General features: G+C 37.5%; 1 protein-coding gene across 1 annotated transcript in view; it reads right to left on the reverse strand.

Moving 5' to 3' along the window:
- LOC138176100 (alpha-N-acetylneuraminide alpha-2,8-sialyltransferase) overlaps window positions 1-21,563 on the reverse strand; it is a 135,710-nt gene that overhangs the window by 44,995 nt on the left and 69,152 nt on the right. Inside the window, exons 4-5 of the mRNA XM_069106830.1 lie at window positions 12,589-12,698; window positions 5,465-5,557 (exon numbers count right to left, since the gene is read on the reverse strand). Coding sequence (XP_068962931.1) covers window positions 5,465-5,557; window positions 12,589-12,698 — 203 coding nt within the window. The remainder of the gene's footprint in view (window positions 1-5,464; window positions 5,558-12,588; window positions 12,699-21,563) is intronic.

Genomic DNA, 21,563 nt, shown 5'->3' on the forward strand with positions numbered 1-21,563 from the left:
AGATAGATAGATAGATAGATAGATAGATAGATAGATAGATAGATAGATAGATAGATAGATAGATGGATAGATAGATGGACAGATATGGATATAGATGTAACCCACAATTTCTTATGGTCAGAAATTGATTTGAATGGATAAATTCTTCCTTTAAAATGTAAATAACCCACTGAAAAGGGTTAATCTTCTCTCTTAGTTACCTTATAGCATGTATTTTTGCTATAATCATATTGTTTTCTTTCTAGTGTAAGGTGACCACAGTGAGAGAGGGTTTTGATTTTAGTTGACAGAAAAAGAAATTTTAGACAAAGTGATCATTCAACAAGGCTTCTGGGTAGCCAGGAGGCAGCATAAGTGTGGGAGGTGGGCAGGAGAATTTCAACTACTTTTCAATTTTAAGGATTTGGTGCTCATCACATCTTTATTCATTTGACTCTCCACCCTAGCCCCTAATTCTTACTTGACTTCACCCATACAAATTCACTGAAAACCATCTCCCATGCTTTAAATTTTTAAGTTCCCCCCTAAATCATTATCTGTGCCCAATTACTTTATGAATTAGAAGACAGAATAATCCACTCATTAAAAATGGAAACTCAGGGACAACAAGATCTAAATCCAAGCATTTCTTTATTCTTCCAACAAAAATCTACTCATTTTTTGATAATTTAACTGGGATGTCAAATTCCATGTACTGTAGAAGATATGAAGATGAAGACACAGGTTCTACCCTCAAGGAGTTTATGCTTTAGTAGGGAAGGGAATCTAGGCACACAAGTACCTATAATATAAAATTTAATAAGTGAAATAAATACAAAAACAGTTTCTAACAGATAAAAAGAAGAAAATCACTTGACTAGAGGTTGAGATGTGATATGGAGGTAGTAGCATTCAACCAGAACCTTAAAGAATGGGTAGAATTTCAATAGGCTCGCTATTAAAACCCATTACAATCCAATTCCTGACCTTGTCATAGCAGCAAAACTGTTCTCTGTGATCCCAATGATCTCGTGATTCTCGAACGCAGTGGTCTTTTCTCAATTCTTATTCTTCTTGACCTCTCTGCAGTCTTTGACACTGCTGATGACCATTTCCTTGATATTATCTTCTCTTTAAGTTTCCAGAACACCATTCTCTCCTGGTTCTCCTCCTATAAGACTGTTCCTCAGGATCATTTGTTGGGTCCTTCTCCAGGTCACCCCCTCTAACTGTAGGTGTCCCTCAGGGTTTTTTCCTAGATTCTCTTCTTCTCCCTCTGTACTACTTCACTTGGTGGTCTCATCAGCTCCCCTGAATTTAAGTATCATCTCTATGTTTGTAATTATTAAATCTACATATCCTTCCCTCTTGTCTCCTCTGACCTCTAATCTTGTATCTTTAGCTGCCTTTCGGACATCATGAACTAGATGTTCAGCAGATCACTTAAACTCAACATGTCCAAAACTCTTTACCTTCTCCTTGCAAACTATTCCCACTTCTACCTTTTCTATCATTGTAGAGGTCAACATTATCTTCCTAATCCCTCAAGTTTGCAACCTTTGTGTCATTCTTGACTTTTCACTATCTCTCTCCTGCCATATCCAATCTGTTGCCAAGGTCTATTGATTCATCTTTGCAACATATTTTAATACACTCCCTTCTCTCCTCTGACACTGCCACCACCTTGGAACAGGCTCTCATCACCTCATGATTGGACTTTCGCAGTTGACTTCTAGTTGGTCTGCCTGCCTCAAGTCTCTCTGCACTCCAATTCATGCTCCATTTCAGCCACCAAAATGATTTTCCTAAATGACAGACTGGACTATGTCACTTCTCTACTTAATAAAGTCCAGTGGCTTCCTATCAAATAAATGATCAATTACAAAATGCTCTATTTGTCATTTAAAGCCTTTCATAACTTAACCTCATCCCACTTGACTCCCCAATACAAACTCTTCTTTTCAGTGACACTGGATTCTTTACTGTTTTGTGAACAAGAAAATCCATCTCTCATCTTCAAGTATTTTCCCTGGCTGACCCTCCTTCTGTACTCCCTTCCTTTCTCCACCTACTGACTTCTTTCAAGTCCCAACTAAAATCCTATCCTTTACAAGAAGTCTTTCTCAACTGATCTTAATTCTAGTGCCTTCCATCTTGTAATTATTTCCTGTTTCTCCTGTCCATACTTGTTCGTTGTCTTCCCCATCAGATTGTAAGCTCTTTGAGGGTAGGGACCACTTTTTGCTTTTTTTTTTTAATTCTCAAAACTAATACAATGTATAGTAGGTAGCATTTAACACAAGCTTATTGAGGGACTGATTAACTGAATAGACTGTGACTGGAAGAGGCATTCCAAGTAATGCCAAATGGAAAAGATAAAGTGGATTTGGCTACAGATAGAGAACACCAAGAAGCCTAATTTTGCTAGACTATGGAGCATGTGAAGGGAAAATGGAAAATTTAGGGACACTGATCAAATTGATAAGCTAACAGAAGAGTAAGCCCTTCTTTCAGATCCTGTATCTTTAGTAGAAGGTATGGGCAAACCTACTAGTATGCCCACTGGAGGGACATTCCCTTTGATGTCTAATTAAAGATATCATTTTAAGTGGTATGGATTGGGAATGGACATTATTTAAGCTGTTGTGCACTGACTGAGGACAAATTGAGGCAATAGTCAGATTTGTTAAGTCATTTGAGTCATGTCTGACTCTTTATAATCTAATTTGGGGTTTTCTTGGCCAAGATATTGGAATCATTTGCCATTTCTTTCTCTAGCTAATTTTACAGATGAGAAAACTGAGGCAAATGAGGTTAAGTGACTTGCCCAGGGTCATATAGCTAGTAAGTGTCTGAGGCTAGATATGAACCAAGGTCTTTCTAACTCCAGGTCTGGAACTCTACCCAGGGAACCAACTAGCTGCCCCTAATAATCAGACTATTGTGTGTATTAGTGAGTTTTTTGTGTGTTGTACTTATTAAATAGGCAAATCATAGCAGACTTGGACCCATTTTGGTCATTTTGACTTTTTCCCTTTTCAAAGAACAGACCAGAGGGTAACAGAAATAAGAATACACATGGGACCTGGTTGAGAGGGTGAAGAGAGGATTTCCCATATATTTCACCCTCTCCTGGGAGCCTCCAACGATTGTCTTGGGGTAGAGGCACACGAAAATTACATGTGCATTCGTCTATGAGGCCTGGACCCCAGTTTTCTGCCCCAAGTTTTGGAGAAGCAATATCATACTCTCTTAGCCCCAGAGATGGCAGCCATGGAGAAAGGGACTATCTGGCCAAGCATGGGAGTGGCTGAACTGAAACTTCCCATACGGAGAAAGGGAAGTACAAGGTTGGAGTAGCAGTGAGGGATTAAAATGACAATATAGCAGAACAAAGGACTTTTGCCCTATGCTATTACTATAAATTATTCTGACAGGCTGACCTGACAGGAAGGAGGTTGTCTTTCTAGAAACCATAAGTTCCTCTTCATTCCAGAGGGAGTCCAAGCCCTTAGGATAGGATTATAAGGCAAGATGCCCATATAGATCTCTGGGACAAGGGTGGGACTCACTGGAATGTCAAGGGGGTTTCCTTTTTTAGCAATCTCAAGGTTATTTCCTTTCAAGGGGAATACAAGCTGTTCTGATGTGTCAGGAGAACTATATAGATTTTAGAGGAAAATGGGACTTCCTAGAGAAGAAGAATTTTATCTGTTACATAAGTGCTACTGTGACTTCTTTATGTGTTTTCTGCATCTCCTGTGAGATGAAATACATAGGCTGCCCTATACCCCACATTATTACCTTTAGCTTTGTCCCACATTTGTCTACACACAGATTATATTCAGATGTTTCCCAATGGGAAATCTGGGAGGGGGTATAATGAGCCAAAGAGAGAATGATTCATCGAGCTTGCCTCCAAAATTGAACCTGGTCTGTTTAAACTTAGAACTTAGTGTAGTATGCAATGGGATATAGACACAACATAGGAAAGTTGAAAGAACACTGGATTAGGAGTGGTAAAGCCTGGATTTTAGTCCAACTCTTTCACTGACTCGAGGACATCATTTAATCTCCAAGGGTTTTATTTCCTCATCAGTAAAATTACGTAGCTAAGATCACTTCCAGTTCTAACAACCTATTGTGAATACAGCATTGGACTTGGAATCAGAAAGACCCGAGTTCAAATCCTGCCTCATCTACTTTCTAGATCTGTGACCCTGGTCAAGTTACTTAACCTCTCTGGGCCTTAGTGTGCTCAATGATAAAATGATAGGATTGGATTTGATGATTTCCAAGGCCCCTTCCTGCACTAAATCTATGATCCTATACCACTCTAACCTATGCTTCTAGGTAAGATAGGAAAGGTAAATTCAAACAGATCATGGAGGACCACAATGCCAAGCTAAGTCATTTGGATTTTACATTTCTCCTCTCTTATGGTATCTCAGTTTACACTGACACAAAATGGAGATAAGTTTACAATTTCCCTCTTTGATCAACCTATATAAATGGAAATAATAAAAAGGAAACAACCCAGAGACCTACAGACAGTCTTTCTTATGGAAACAATTACAAAGGACAATGTAACTGTCATTTGTTTTTACCCAGTTGTATTTACACAATACTAGATTATAAAGAAAAGGTTTCATCCTTCTTGAACTGACAGAAACAAAATACAAGAGACCATTATCACTTTTGTATTAACTAGTATGTGATGGTTATTAATGTTTTTATGTTACTCTGTTAACTTTGTTTCAAAGTCATTATGCAAATGCAAGATATATTTACAATTGTGGTGGCAGCTACAGAGATTTGGTGGCTCACCAAAAAAGTAGAAATCCCCATCAGCATACAGAACGTTAATTTGGATGCATTTCCTGCCAGAATAGACATTTGTTAGAGGGGGAAAAATTTTCTATTGGGAGGGAATTTCCTCTGGTAATAAATTACTAAGCTCTAATCACTGGATACTTGGGAAAATAATTACTAAAATTCTATACACAAGGGGCGGCCAGGTGGCTCAATGAGTAAGAGCACCGGCTCCAGTGTTGGGATGACCTAGGGATCAAATCTGGGCTCAGAAACTCAGCACCACACCCAGAAATAACTGGCCATGTAACCTTGAGCAAGTTACTTAACCCCGATTGCTTTAAAAAAAAATTCTATGCACAGTTCTTTTTGTTAATTGTTGTCAATCAGCATGCAGGAGTTGTGAATAAGCAAAACTTGGTGCTTCCTACTGAAGCAAGAAAACAGATCTCTATGTCATTCTTCCTGTCTCTGAGGCAGCATAAAATACTGCTTACTCTTTCAGGCACTGGTCTAATTGATGTTCTTTTCTCAGATTATCTTGGTCTGTCGAATACTATATTTTCCTTCTTAAAATTTCCCAGCCTGTGAATTATGTTTATTATTACCAGTCTTCTATAAACATAAAGTCTTCTTTTCCATTTACTTGGAAGTGGAAGAATTTTTATCTTACCTTTTCCGAATTATGCTAGGGTTAGCTGTCACCAAATGGGTTTTTAATCCAACATCTTTATTATATTCACTGGACAGAGGAGGAAGATTGCATCTAAAAAAACAAGAATACATATTTTGGGTAATTTCCACATTTTAAAATTCTGGAAGCATCGTTCAAAGGCAGCATGGTATGAATATTAAAGAGGAAGTAAGTTGGATAGAGATCTGGGCCTGAAGCCAAGAATACCTGAGTTCAAATCCAGTCTCAGACTTACTAGCTGTGTGACCCTAGGAAAGCTGCTTAACCTCTGCCCTGCACATAGTAAGTCATAATAATGATAATGATCATAATTATTATTATTAGTTAATAAAAAGCTGGCCTTAGAGTTAGGAAGATCTGGTTTCAAGTCAGGCCTTTAAAACATACTAGCTAAGTGACTCTGGGCAAATCATTTAACCTGTTGGTGACCCAGATATTCTCTAAAACTATGAGTTGCAGAGCAAATAGTGATATACATTGGTAAAAGTAGTTCCATATAAAAATTAAATCATAGGTCCATTTTAAAAAAAACTTCCTTTTTCAAATCAGGCCAATTATACTGGCCAAATAATAATTATAATAGATGATATTTATATTGAATATTATAAATATCTCACTTGATCCTCATAATCTGTGAAAGAAACAATGTAAAAATTATTATCCTTGTTTTATAGACAATGAAGCCTAAAGAAGTCAATGGACTTACACCCGACTATATAAACACTGCCAGAGTCAGGACTTAAGTTTAGATCTTCTGATCTAAAGGTAAGGAGAGACCAACACTAACTTAAAGGCCAAAGTCAAGAAGTAGGCTGGAAAAATAAGTAGATTAATAAAGAACCCAACCATACAGAGAACCATGGTGAAAGGAAAGCTCAAGACATAAATACAGAAGACAATGACTTGAAAACATCTACAAGCAAAGCCTGAATGAAAATGCAGACTGGACACATGCCTAACAATAATTCTTAGAAATGTTAAAGAGCAAAAAAATATTTTAAAAGTCAAATAACAGTGTAAGGGAAAAACTGAGGAAAAGAAATTAGATAAAATTAGGAAAAGAGAATTAATAGCTTGGTAAAAGAAGTACAAAAAATAAAAAAGATAATAGCTCCTTAAAAACCAAAATTGGCCAAATGGTAAAAGGGGTACAAAACCTCACTGAAGAAAATAACTCCTTAAAAATTAGAATTGGCCAAATGCAAGCTAACGACTCCAAGAAGTGATAAAAAAAATTAAAAATTGAAAAAATAGAAGAAAATGTGAAATATCTTAAGATAAGAGAAATAATTTAAGAATCAGGAGACTGTCTCAAAGAGAAATTGAAATTGAAAAAAAGAGCTCACACATCATATTTCAAAAAGATACAAAAGAAAATCACCCGGATATCTTAGAACCAGACGACAAAGTAGAAATTTTAAAAATCTACCAGTCACTTTCTGAAAGAAATCCTAAAATAAAAAAAAATCTACTAGCTGAAACCAAGAACTCCCAGGTCAGGGAGAAAATACTGAAAACTGCTAGAAAGAAACAATTCAAATACTGTGGAGCCACAATGAAGATCACACAAGACTTAGCAGCTACCACTATAAAGGAATGGAGGGTTTAGAATGTGATAATCTGGAAAGCAAAAAAAGCTAGTATTACAGTCAAAAATGGGGAAGCTAAGGGGCAGCTGGGTGATGAAGTGAATAGAGCACCAGCCCTGGAGTCAGGAGGACCTGAGTTCAAATCCGCCCTCAGACACTTAACACTTACTAGCCGTGTGACCTTGGGCAAGTCACTTAACCCCAAGTGACCCTCCAAAAAAGCAAAATAAAAAAACAAACAAAAAAAAAGAATGGGGAAGCTAGGTGGCACACTGGATAGGATGCTAGCCCTGGAGTCATAAGGACCTAAGATCAAATATAGCATCAGATATTTACTTAGCTGTGTGACCCAGTGAGAGACACTTAGCCCTATTTGCCTCAATTTTCTTATCTGTAAAATTAGTTAGAGAAGGGAATGGTAAGCAGTGATTTGCCAGTATCTTTGCCAAGAAAACTCCAAATGGGGGCATGAAGAGTTGGACATGATTAATTGACAAAAATAAATAGATCAATCAATCAAGAATAATCTACCCAGCAAAAATTAACATTAAAGAAATATAGAACTTTCAAGTCTTCCTGATGAAAAAAAAAGGTGAATAGAAAATTTGACATTAGAATTCAACAGAACCATAAATATGAATTAGACATTATAAGGGATTGACAAGGTTTAAAACTGTTTACATGCCTATATGGAAGATGATAGATGTAACACCTCAAATTTTTATCATCACTGGGGTTATTAGAGGGAGGCTACTTAGAGGGCATGAATGTGATTCTTTTATATTGGCATGATATAAAAAGGAGAAGGAAAGAGTGAGAATGATGGATGCACTGGGAAAGGGGGAGAATGATGGATGCACTGGGAAAGATAAGAAATTGAAGGAAATTATCTCACATAAATATAGCATTCAGGAAGAGTTTGTACAATGAAGGAGAGAGCTGAGGGGAGGGAAGTAGGCAACACTTGAATCTCACTCACATCTAAACTTGTTTAAGGACAAAAGAGTACACAGACACACACAACTGTATATAAAAATTCATTTTATCCAACAGGGAAATAGGAAAGAAAAGAGTTAAGAAAAAAAAGAATGGGGTTTAAGAGGAAGGGTAAATTGAGGGAGACAGTGGTCAGAAACTATTTAATAAGCCCAAGAGTTCCAATTAATCAACAAGCATTTATTATGTACCTACTATGTGCTAGTCACGATGCTAAGTATTTGGTATAAAAAGACAAAAGTAAGAGTCCCTACCCTAAATATCAAGGTAGAAAACATGTCTCTGATGGGGCAGACAAGATATCTATAAATATCTATATCCCTAGCTAGCTACCTAACTAGCTGTGTCCACCTGGAGCTCTTTTTGGTTTCAATTCTATGGAGTAAGATGTCCCTCACGCATGGTACCCCCCATATCCTCCCTCACCTTCCTAGCCTCCTTTTGTATGTTGTTTTCCTCCATTAGATTGTAAGCTCCTCGAACTCAGGGATTGTCTTTCTTTTTCTTATTTTTATCCTCAGTGCTTAGTACAGCACCTTGCACATAGTAGGCACCTAATAAATGTTTATTGAATTGAACTGAAATTGAAGATATATACAGATACATATACATATATATATATATGTATGTATACAAAATAAATATAGGAAATGGGGAGAAGCACTGGCAGCTGGGGTGGCGGGATGAGAGGAAATGCTTTATTGAAGACGCTAGTGTTTCAGCTGAGTCCTAAAGGAAACTAAGAGGCAGAAGTGAGGAAGAGGAGGAGAAGGAAGATGATGAGGAAGAGGAGGATGTGACAGAAGAGGAGAAAAGGAAGAAGGAAAAAGAAGAAGAGAAAGAGGTAGAAAATGTCCATGGGAGAGAGTCTGTGCAAAGGCATTGAGATGGGAGGTAGAATGTTGTATCTACAGAACAGTACAAAAGCCAGTTTGGTTAGACTGAAGAGTCTGCGAAGGGGAATGACGTGGTGAACAGAGAAATTTATATTTGATCCTAAAAGTAATAGGAAGCCATTAGATCTCATGGCTGCAAACTCAACCCAGGCAAATGGGACTATCCTGGAAAACAAAACAGGTTTCTCTCCCTGTGCACTAACTCTTATGAGAGTTCACAACCAGTAAGAAAATGTAACCATTACAAATTCCTAAAGGATCAGAAAAACACAGAGTAGTCTATAATACGCTCCAAAGTTTCTCTTGATTATGAACTGCAAAATGTAATCCTTCTCATGTATATCTCCTACATCGATTATATAAGAATACAAATGGTTAATTTATTTGTAATATGAGTGCATGTTTTACCACTGTCAAGATTTCCCTCAGTTTCTCTTTTCTTGCTTTCCCTGGGAACCAAAGATGATGAAATTGCAAATCCACTCAGTTGACCAGCTCAAATTTCTGGGTTCTTTTATGTGTTTCTTCTCCTTCCCATCTGAGTCCTTTCATGTACTGAGCTCCTTCCCACAATGGTGCTAGCATGTGGAATAGAAACTTTTCTCCTCCTTTGGTGTCTGTTTCTGGTTTTTGCTTTCATCTCTTCTTTGACACTGAGATCTCTGTATTGCTCTCTCAGCTCTAAGTTTGAAAGTTCCCTTGGGTTAGTAAGCATGAGTATGTTGTGGGGACAGTATAATAGTGAGCATTGTAAGATGTGTAAAGGAAGTGTTGAAGTCTCTAAAGTGCTTACTATCTAGTGGGAACCCTTATATACCAGTCGGTTTCCCTTAATTTAGAGAGTTGGCTTATGTAAGTTCAGAATTCACATCTCAAAAAAAGGAGAAGAAAATTGGTTATATGTATTACCATGGGTTGTATTTTCTTTCTCTACTGATGAAGGAATGTTTAAAAACAAAACTCAGGATCCTTTATGGTCATTTTTTTCCAAAGGACAAATTTGTCTGTAGTGTTTTATATTCATCCTGTGTCAGTTTTTGCATGCCTTATGTTATACTGTCAATGAGAAATCAGTTTTGTTCTGGAGCTCCTTCTTTCTCAGGCCCTCATATTAAGTTTAATACATAGTATTAATGCCATTACAGTATATGACATCAATATTTAACTCAAGATTGGGAGAGGTACCAGAGTTGCCATTTCTTTGGTAAATGGAATTCTTGAGGGAAGAAACTCCCTTTACCAACTCAGGCTGGCACTTTCTCTGCAACTTTAACTGGGGATATAATAGAGATATAATATACTACATATAATAATAATATCATAATGTGGAATATAAAGGCAAAAAGGAAATAGTCTTGCCCTTAAGGAGCTTACATTCTATTGGAAGAGGTAGGAGAGATAAGTATATATACTGTAAGTATAAATAATATGTATATACATACAGAAATATAAGGTTATATAATTTAGATTAATCAAAAATGAAATTTACATCTGAATTAAATAAGAAATAGAAAATATCATGGGGACATTTGACACAGTTTATGTGTGTACCATCTCCCTGTAGGTTGTCCCCAAAATTAAACTGGAGCGAGCATGTGATAAATAATGAAATAAAGACCTCAGTCATGCTAAATTTAAACTCCTCATGCTATGCAAATTATCATTTGCAGGCATTTAAAGATGCAGAGGAAATATAAAAAGCTAAATGAATAAACATTTTATTCTTGCTTAGATAAGACAGGCCCTCAGTTGTGTATAGAAATGCATCTTACCCAATAGGGAAATAGGAAGAGAAGGGGATGATAAAAGGGAGGGAAAATTAAGGGGTTTAGAAGCAAAACAGAATTTAGGGGAGGGACAGCATGAAGAGAAGGGGGGAATATAAGAAAATGGGATGGAAGGAAATATACAGTTAGTAATCATAACTATGAATGCAAATGAAATGAGCTCTCACATAAAACAGAAGTAGGTAGCATAATGGATTAGAAAGCAGAATCCAACAATACGTTGTTCACAAGAGACTCACTTGAAACAGAAAGACACACACAGAGTTAAAATAAAGGGCTAGAGCAGAATCCAATATGCTTTAGCTGAAGTAAAAAAGGCAAGTGTAGCAATCGTGATATCAGACAAAGCAAAAGCAAAAATAGACCCAATTAAAAGAGATTAATTAGGGAAACTGCATTATGATACAAGGTATCACAGACAATGAAATAAAACCAAAAATTTTTATAGCAAGTTTCTCTGATTAAGGCCTCATTTTTCAATTATATGCTGAGTATAGAACTAAGCCAAATTTATAAAAATAAGAGCCATTCTCCAATTGATAAATGGACAAGGGATACAAACAATCAGTTTTCAGAAGAAGAAATCAAAACTATTTGTAATCATATAAAAATGCTCTAAATCACTACTGATTAAAGAAAGGCAAATTAAAACAACTCTGAGGTACTACCTTATATCTATCAAAAAAGACAAATGCTGAAGGAGATGAGGGGAAAATAGGTAGACTAATGAATTGCTGGTGGAATACTGAACTGGTCCAACCATTCTGGAGAACAATCTGGACCTATGCCCAAAAGGCTATAAAACTGTGCATACCCTTTGATCCAGCAGTACCACTGCTAGGTCTGTATCTGAAAGAAATCAAAGAAAAAGGAAAAGGACCTCTATGTACAAAGATATTTGTAACTTCTCTTTTTGTGATGGCAAAGAACTGGAAATTAAGGCAATGTTCATCAATTGGAGAATGGCTGAACAAGTTGTAGCATGTGACTGTGATGGAATACTATTGTGCTTTAAGAAATTAAGAGGGAATGGTTTCAAAACAAACATGACAAAACCTATACAAACTGATGCAAAATGAAGTGAGAGAAACAGAGAAATCATTGTGCACAATAACAGCAATGTTGTAATGATCATCTGTGAAAGACTTGGGTACTCTGATCAATACAATGATCCAAGAATAATTCCAAAGGATTCATAATGAAAAAAAAATGCTATCCAACTCCAGAGAGAGAACTGATGAACTCTGAGTACAAACTGAAAAATAATTTTCTCACTTTACTTTTCTTCCTTAAAAAATATGGCTAACAAGGAAATATGTTTTGCTTGATTTCACATGTATAATTGACATATTGCTTGCCCTCCCAGTAGGTGGGAGAATGGTGGGAGAGAAGGAGAGAATGTGGAATTCAAAGTTTAAAAAGAAAATAATGTTGAAAATAAATAATAAATTTAAATGTAAAAAAGAAATAAAGATGAGGAAACATTGGTTAAAAAAAAAGATAAGCCCTCAAACTTCTTATTTTTTGCAAGTTCAGTTTTATAATCTAAAAGGAAAATACTGTACTCCTCGTTCCCTTTTTCGGTTCAAGACCACAAAAGGGTATATTAATATAACGTTTTGCCATTCTGAGATGTGACAAGAGTTTAAGGCTAAGGAAGACATATTCCCTTATTACTTTTCCTTCTTTTCTAAATTCACTTGTTTGTAGCCTTAAAAAAAAGAGGAAAAAAAACATGTTTCAATTTATTAATCACAAGTGAATAGCCCTGAGGGGTTCCTGGGTTTATCTGTGGGAGAGAAAAAAAAAAGACTGGTGAGAGTCTTTTCTCTTACCGCATGACAAAATTTGCTTCATCAATTTGTCGGCCACAGACACTCTTCTTCAGAATCCCACCATTTCCCACCACTGAGCACTTCTTCAATGGTAGCTGGAATGGAGTAGCCTAGCAACAGAAAATAAGGGCAGTTTTCACTGAACAGAACACACACCAGTTAATAGACTTCTTGTTTATAACAGACCCTCTAGGGGAATTTCATTGGAAATAAAGCACAATAAAGTACAAGTATAGGAAGGAAGACAGCAGGAAAGTCCCTCAAATGTTTAAAATGAATAAGCTAACCTTTTCCTCTAGAAATCCAAGTATATAAGAACCACTGATTCTATAACAAATTTTAGGTTAAGAAATAAATTATCCTTCCTAAAATTATCATGAAAAATAGATAGCAGCTCTATAGAAAAACAAAGAAATCAAAGCTAAACAAAGGATTATTTTAAAGTCTTTAAACTTGGAGCTGGCTCACTTGGATCTTCTTTCTTTCCTTCATGCTGATTTATATGGCATGACTCATCATACATTCATTCATTCAATAAACTTTTAGTGTCTGTAGTATGCAAGAAAATGTCCTATAAGCACAGAAACCTTAGTTGTATTTCAAAAACTTAAATTAAATTAAAAAGTTAATTGCTATAAAAGTATGTTTTGGGTAGATAGGTTATCTTAGGACTTTAAACACAGTGAAAGTTTTTAAGTCCTTTCATGAAAGTGTATTTTATGAGAAAGTATTTTATGAGACCTAGTCTATCCCCTCAGGTATCTTACAACCTAGCAGACTCTATCCATTTCTAGAAAGCAAATTGGACTAAAAAGAAAACAAAAATCAGTCTACCTTGTTTTTTTTTAGCCACACACCTTTGTGGTCAAACTTTGAAATACTAGTTTTACTACTCAAAGTCCTAAGTTAAATAATCTAGACAAAAATTGTGACTTTTTTACATTTTTTCTTTATAAAAATATGACAAAGGACATTGTGCCCAGATTTTTTTACATTTACCAAACACTTTGAGTCAAAGATCCAAAATCTAACCTGCCTTTGATACCACACTCAGGACAATATAATGGAAGCTTTAACAATTCTTCCCAGGAATCTCTAGGAACAGTTTAGGGAATACTTGAAATTAATCTAAGTACATACACTCAAAAAAGGAATTCTATTTCACCCAAATTGGGCATACAAATATACTTTCATATGCAAGCTCAAAAATACATTGAAAGCCTCACACGAAAAAGCCATAGGTAAAAGTCTAACAGCTAACCTAGAAACTCCAGATGTCTCCAAAGGACCCTCAGAAATCCAGAACATTGTACATTATACTTTACTCATGTTGGGATATATAGCCTTGTAGGAAGGTCTACAAGTATAAAATTTTTATTATGTAATTATTAAGGAAGGAAGGAAACAAGCATTTAAAATGCCTACCACAAACCAGGCAAGTGTGCTAAACACTTTGTAAATATTATCTCATTTGTTCCTCACAACACCCCTGGGAAGTAGATGCTATTATTATCCTCATTTTTGTAGATAAGGAGTCAAACTGAGCTTAAATGACATGTCCAGGGTCACACAACTAGCAACTGTGAGGCTAGATTTGAACTCAGGTCTTCCTGACTCCAGACTCAACATTCTAATCACTGTGCCACGCAGCTGACTAAAGAAGCAGTGGGAATGTGGGTGGAAGTTGTGCAATGTACACACTGTGACACTTTAAACATTTTCATAAGAAATGTTCAATGAGAGAGGTTTCTTCTGTAACCTAGGACTAGGGAGAAATTGGAGGTCCTGACATATCCACTCTGATTTGCCTTCCAGCTCTGAGATTTTGTATCTCTGAGTGATCTGCACTATAGGTAATTCACACTTTGAATAGTGATTTTTGAAGTTGAAGTTGATATATGGTTGGCAGATCCACAGAGGAATTGTAGGCTGCGTCAAGAGCAAAACAGTATTTGGAATGAGGGTCCTGACCATTCTCTGGTAATCAGATAATGTCTGAATATTGTATTCAATTTCCAAAGTCAGATTTTTAGTAGGAAAATGAAAAGTGAGAGAGCATTCAGGGGAAGACAACCAGGATAATGAAGAGTTTTGAGAGAATGCCATAGGAGAATCAGTAAAATACACCACTATACAACTCCTGGAGAAGGGAAGACCCTGCAGTGACATAACTATCTTCCCCCCAAAATCCACCCCTCCTTCTAATTTCTCTACTTCTTTCTTTCTTGCTTGCTTGCTTTCTTGCTTTTTGGAGGGCAATTGGGGTTGTGACTTGCCCAAGGTCACACGGCTAGTAAGTATGTCAAGTGTCTGAGGCCGGATTTGAACTCAGGTTCTCCTGCCTCTGGGGTCAGTGCTCTATTCACTGCACCACCTAGCCGCCCCCATTCCCTATTTCTTTTGAGGGAGCCATCATCCTTCTGGTCTCCCAGGTTCACAACCTCAGCATCATCCTCAGCTCTTACCTCTCTCATCCCCTCTCCCCTATAGCCAATCACTAGCAAAGTTTTATTAACTCTATCTCCAACCCAACAAGCATTTATTAAGTGCTTACCATATGTAAGGCACTTGGTTAGGATTTGGTAATATAAGACAAAATAACAGAAATCTACAACATTTCTCACATCCATCCCCTTCTCTCCACTCACAAAGCTGTCTTCCTAGCTGCAGCCCTCCACACTTCTCACTGCTTATCTGAACTATTTCTATAGTCACCTAATTGATCTTCCTGCTTTCATTTTCTTCCCTCTTCAATAGTTTCCATAGAGCTTGCCAGATTGACACTTGTAAATCTGACCATATCACTCCATGGCTCAGGACATTACAGTGACTCCTTCTTGCTCTAGAACAAATAAAAATTCATTTGGCATTTAAATTCTTGACAACCTGGTGCATATATACACACACACACACACATATATATGTACATACATATGTATATATACACACATATATCACATATATGTTTTATATATTGTTATACTTTTCCCTGTTATTTCCTCCTTATTGAACTCTATATTTTAGCTTAAGTTGTTTAACTGCTGATCCTTACACATGACAATCCTTTTCTTGGCCCTGTGACTTTGTAGTTTTACCCCCACTCCTGGAATGTCCTACCTTCTCATCTCAGTCTCTTGGAATCCCTGGATCTCCTTAATACTCAGCTCAGGCACCAACTCTTACCAAGTCCTTTCATGATCTCCCCATCAATATGGACTTTCCCCCTCTTAACTACACAGAAACTACTTTATATATGCCTTAGATTAATTTATCAGTGGATAGAGTACCACTCCGGAAGCCAATTCAATTCAATTTCAGTAAATATTTATTAAGAACCTATTATGGACCAAACATTGTGCTAAGCCTTACAGATACAAAAAGGCAAAAGAGAGCCCCTGCCCCCAAGGAGAGAGTCAGATCCAAGTTCAAATTTGACCTCAGAGACTTACTAGCTGTGTGACTATAGGCAAATTACTTGCCTCAGTTTCCTTATCTGTATAATGGGAATGATAATGGCACCTACCTCACAGAATTTTCCTGAGGATCAAATGAGCTAATACTTACAAAATGCTTAGCATAGTGCCTGATATGTAGTAAGTGCTATATAAATGTCAGCTATTATTATCTATTGTTTCCATCAAATAGAATATAAGAGCCTTGAGAGCAGGGACTACTTGAGTTTTTGTCTTTTTATCCCACTACCTAGCACAGTGGGCTGAATTTAATAAAATCTAATTGAATTGTCACTTAACCCCAACTGCCCTCCAAAAAAAAAAAAAAAGAAACTCACTCTTTAGGGGCGGCCAGGTGGCTCAGCTATTTAAGAGCACTGGCTCCAGTGTTGGGATGACCTGGATCAAATTCAGGCTCAGATACTCAGCACCACACCCAGAAATAACTGGCTGTGTAACCTTGAGCAAGTTACTTAACCCCGATTGCTTTAAAAAAAAATCTAATTGAATTGAATCTGAGTACTTGAAGAGTGGTTAGTGGAAGAGGGTTGAACTTGCTGGAGCAAGGTAGAACTCAGGAGAAGAGAGAACAACTAGGGGCAGAGTAGAAGCTGCAACAAAGGTAAATTTATTTTTAATGTAAGGAAAAACTCCTGAAGTAGCAAGAGTTGCCCAAATGTGGAAGAGGCTGCCTCAAGAGGCTGTGAGTTTCCTGTTGCTGGATGACTGCTCCTTGGGTATGTCGTAGAGGGTATTCTTATTCTTGTAAGCTTCAATGCTCTCTTCCAATTCTATGCTTCTATTGCTAGGAATTTTTCTTTGATAGGTTCTCATCCTGATTCTGCTATTACCTGCTTCAGTCTGACAATAACAAATGTGTACAGTCTGATTTGATCAGAGACAAAGCAGGAACAGCTGCTAATACCAGGGCAAATGTTATTTAAGTCTAGTATGTCCAATAGATGTATTGACTCATCAATGTTTTTATGCTGTATGATTCTCACCCATGTCTTTCCATAAATCCTATCTACCCAATATGCTAGAGACCTCCCTTTGAGTCTTTTAATCTTTTATAGGTATTAGAACCATACATGGGGCGGCTAGGTGGCACAGTGAATAGAGCATCGACCCTGGAGTCAGGAGGACCTGTGTTCAAATCCAGCCTCAGACACTTAACACTTACTAGCTGTGTGACCTTGGGCAAGTCACTTAACCCCAATTGCCCTACCTTCCCCCCTCCAAAAGAAAAAAAAAGGAAAAAAAAGAACCACACACAGATTGTCCATCTGTCACCACATGAATGGCCAACCTCTTTTTTTGCTCAGATACTTCTTATAGGTTATCTTTTATGCCACTGCCTTTTTTTAGGGGGTGGAGGGAAACAATCAGGGTTAAGTCTAAGGCTGGATTTGAACTTAGACTCTCCTGATCTCAGGGCTGCTTCTCTATCCTTTTACTCCACTTTTTTTTTTTTTTAAAGCAATCGGGGTTAAGTAACTTGCTCAAGGTTACACGGCCAGTTATTTCTGGGTGTGGTGCTGAGTATCCGAGGCCGGGATTTGATCCAGGTCATCCCGACACTGGAGCCGGTGCTCTTACTCGCTGAGCCACCTGGCCGCCCCTAAGCAATTGGGGTTAAGTAACTTGCTCAAGGTTACACGGCCAGGTGTTTCTGGGTGGGTGCTGAGTGTCTGAGCCCGGGATTCGATCTCTTTTACTCCACTTCTTACAAAAGGCCATTATTGGTAAAATGCAGCAACCTATGTGCACATAGCCCATATCTTTTCATTTTATTTTGGTCTACCTTAAATATTGATTCTTCTCTTTTAGTTACAGTCATATAGGATCACTTAGAAAATATTATTGCTAAAAAAAAAAAAAGATGTATTTTGTTGGTAGAAAGCAGTTTAGAATCAGTGAAAGCTTTCTACCAACAAAATAGCTGCCCAAAAGTCATAGATAGTAAAGAGCAACTAAACTTTCTCATGGGCTTTCTACTTCTCTGGTGGTGGTACGTACTTCCTGTGATGTTTTTCTGGTGTAAGGGTTCTCAGTTGGCCCTTCACCAGATGGCACAATCAAGCAGCTGCCCCCTCTCCCTTGCCCATCCCTGAACCACTCTCCCCACTGTCCTATCACCTTAAAGCCCCTCTCCTTTGTCCTACTTCCTTCACTTCCTGAGGTTCAGGGTCTTTGGGACCACTGGTTACCTCATGGCAATAGAGGCTGGAAACTCAGGACATGACGCTCTTTTTCTTGGCACAACTACACCCGGGGTAGGTTAATTTCTGCACAGTCCTTTCTCCTTAACTGAATTTGTCATAGTTGCAAGAAGTCTCAGCAAGGACTCTATCGATGGACAAATGGCTGCTTAACTTCTGTTTAGCAGACACCCAAGGTACTATCCTTCATCATTTGAATCTTCTTCCTCGAACCCTCCCTAAATTTTATCCTACCTGATGATGTGTATGGATACATGTTGGCATTCCTCAGAGATCATGTGGCTTCTTCAGAATGAGCCTCCTTTTATTAACCTCACTTGTCTTTCCTTTCCTCCTCTATTTTTATGTTTTTTTAACCTCTAGCTTCCCAACAATGTAATTAAGTCTCTTCTACATCCTCAGCACTTTTTATTATTTGTTTTACATTGAAGCCTTTCTTCTATTTTTTTAAAGGGACAATTCGTTTTCCCTTATAACCTGAAATATAAAGGGGGCATTTCTTAATTATCTTTACCTTATCTTCTAGGGGTAAGACCAGACTATGTTTTAAATATTCAAATAGCTTTACTTTATCTTTTAGGGAGAAGACCAGACTGTTTATATAGCAGCATATTTAACAAGGCTTAGAAATTCCAAGTGCTATAGGAAATGCGGAGGCCAAACAACATGTCCTGAATTGCAATTTACCCTGGAGTAGAAGGAAAAGGAGTCTGGCCTCACTAGGAGGGTAGTGATCTTGAAGAGAAGAATTCTAACCTAGAATTCAAATCTAGTATGATTATAGCTTCATAAAAATAAGTATACCAAATATAAATATACATACCACAGAAAGGTGGCATAATATTAAAGATTGTCATGATGACCCAATCTCAAACAAATATTCACCATATAGGAAATTTCATAAACATCTAGGATCATAAATCTATACTGTTCAATAATAAAGTAGAGATGAGAAAGAAGTATTAAACATATGTGAGTTTTTAAAAAAGAAATCAAAAGAAGCACAGCCAAGACAGTGGCATAAAAGCAGAGATTCATCTGAGCTCTCCTCCAAACCCCTCCAGATACCTTTGATGATACTCTAAACAAATTCTAGAGCAGCAGAACCCACAAAAAGACAGAGTGAAACAATATTCCAGCCCAAGACAACTTGGAAGGTAGGCAGAAAAAATCTGTTACATCAGGGTGAGAGAAGAGCATAGTCCAATGCAGGCCATGCCATGGGCCAGCAAACCCAAGGCAGGCCTCAGGGCAACTGAATCAGAGGCAGCGGTGTCAGCCCACAGGCAGTAAGGGGATCAGACAATGAATCAGAAGGAGATGTACGGGGTCCCTTTGCTGACACCAGAGGCAGGACTCTATAGCATTGCCCATATTTGGATCTGGATTGCAGTCCTGAGTCTCAGTCCCAGTGTGACGAGGGGTACTAGCACAGCAGAGCACATAGAGGCAGGGGAGCTTGGGACCCTGATCACAGTTCCACACTTGAAAAGAGTGCTTGTGGTCACTCACAAACCAGTGCACACTGCAGGAGAACGTAAACATACCTCTCCTAGATCATAGCACCTTGGAAGAGCCCAAAACTTTCAGATTTCCAAAGTTACCTCAGAAAACAGCTCCATAGAAGACCTTATGCTTGGGACTGTGCCCCCTTCATGTGGGAAACAGAGACCCACTTTAACATAGAGTTAAAAGCCAAGAAATGGACTGGACAATGAGCAAACAACAGAAAAAAAATTACGTTACTATGGTGACAAGGTGATCAAAAACAGGCTCAGAAGAAGACAACAAAGTCAAAATTCCTGCATCCAAAGCCTCAAAGAAAAATATGAATTGATCTCAGGTGATGGAAGAGCTCAAAAAGAATTTTAAACATCAAGTAAGAGAGGTAAAGGAAAAACTGGGAAGAGAAATGAAAGTGATGCAAGAAAATCATGAAAAAAGAGTCAACAGCTTGGTAAAAGAGGCACAAAAAATACTGAAGAAAATAATACCTTATAAAACAGAGTAGGTCAAATGGTAAAAAAAAAAATTTTAAATCACAAAAATCCAAAGAGAAAAATGCCTTGAAAAGCAGCATTAGCCAAATGGAAAAAGATGTACAAAAATTCACTGAAGAGAAGAATTCCTTAAAAATTAAAATTGGGCAAGTAGAAGCTAATGACTTTATGAAACAAAATCAAAAGCATGAAAAATAGAAAAAAATGTAAAATACGTCATTGGAAAAACAACTGAACTCTCCCTTTCTTCCTTTCTTCTTTCCTTTCTTCCTTTCTTTCCCTCTGTCCACATAAGATATCACATCCTTAACCTTGGGTGCTCTGCCTAAAGAGAATGTAAATTTTTATCTCTGAAACTTTTTTTCTTTTTTTCTTAAAGACCAGCCTTAACCCCAAATCCCTCTGGCTCTCACTAATTGGCCAACAATAGGTCCCAGACTAAGCCCCATTTGGTCATTCTTTGGGCCCCAATTGGTTTAGAATGAATGTAAATGGCAACTATTTCTGTTTTGGCCAGAAACTATTGAGGTCTTCCCCTCCCAGATCTATTTTTTATAAAGCTTTTCTTTGTCTCATCTCTTATTAAGTCTTAATCACTGAACTGGCATTACCTCAGTCAAACTGAGACCTGTTAAAAACCTTAGCTTAAAAAGACCAAGATCTCCCCCCTCTGCATCTTGGGCCTTCTCTAGTTGTCCTGATCTATATCTGGCCACTGGATCCAGATAGCTTTTGAGGAAAAAGCGAGGCACTCCCTCACTTAAATCCAATTCACTTGCATGTCATGGCATCACCTCCCTGATGTCATGGTCTTCTTCAAGAAAGAAGGACAACAGTAAGCTGGAAAAATAGATCCAGGAGAGAGAATTTAAGAATTATTGGACTACCTGAAAGTCATAATTTTAAAAGGAGCCCAGACATCCGCTTTTAAGAAATTATCAAGGAAAATTGCCCTGATATTCTAGAATCAGAGGGTAAAATAGAAATGGAAAAAATCCACCAATCACTTCCTCAAAGAGATTCCAAAATGAAAACTCCCAGGAATATTAGAGTCAAATTCCAAAGTCCCCGGTAAAGGAGAAGATATTGCAAGCTAATAGAAAGAAACAATTCAAGTATTGTGGAGGCACAGTCAAGATAACACAAGATTTAGCAACTTCCACATTAAAGGAGCAGAAGGCATGGAATATGATATTCCCAAGGGCAAAGAAGCTAGGGTTAAAACCAAGAATCACCTACCCAGAAAAACTGAATATAATCCTTCCGGGGGAAAAAATGGACATTCAATGAAATAGATGATT

This window comes from Petaurus breviceps, unplaced genomic scaffold (assembly GCF_028583685.1).
Source record: "Petaurus breviceps papuanus isolate PSGF00001 unplaced genomic scaffold, PetGlider_PUasm1.0 81, whole genome shotgun sequence".
NCBI lineage: Eukaryota > Metazoa > Chordata > Mammalia > Diprotodontia > Petauridae > Petaurus > Petaurus breviceps.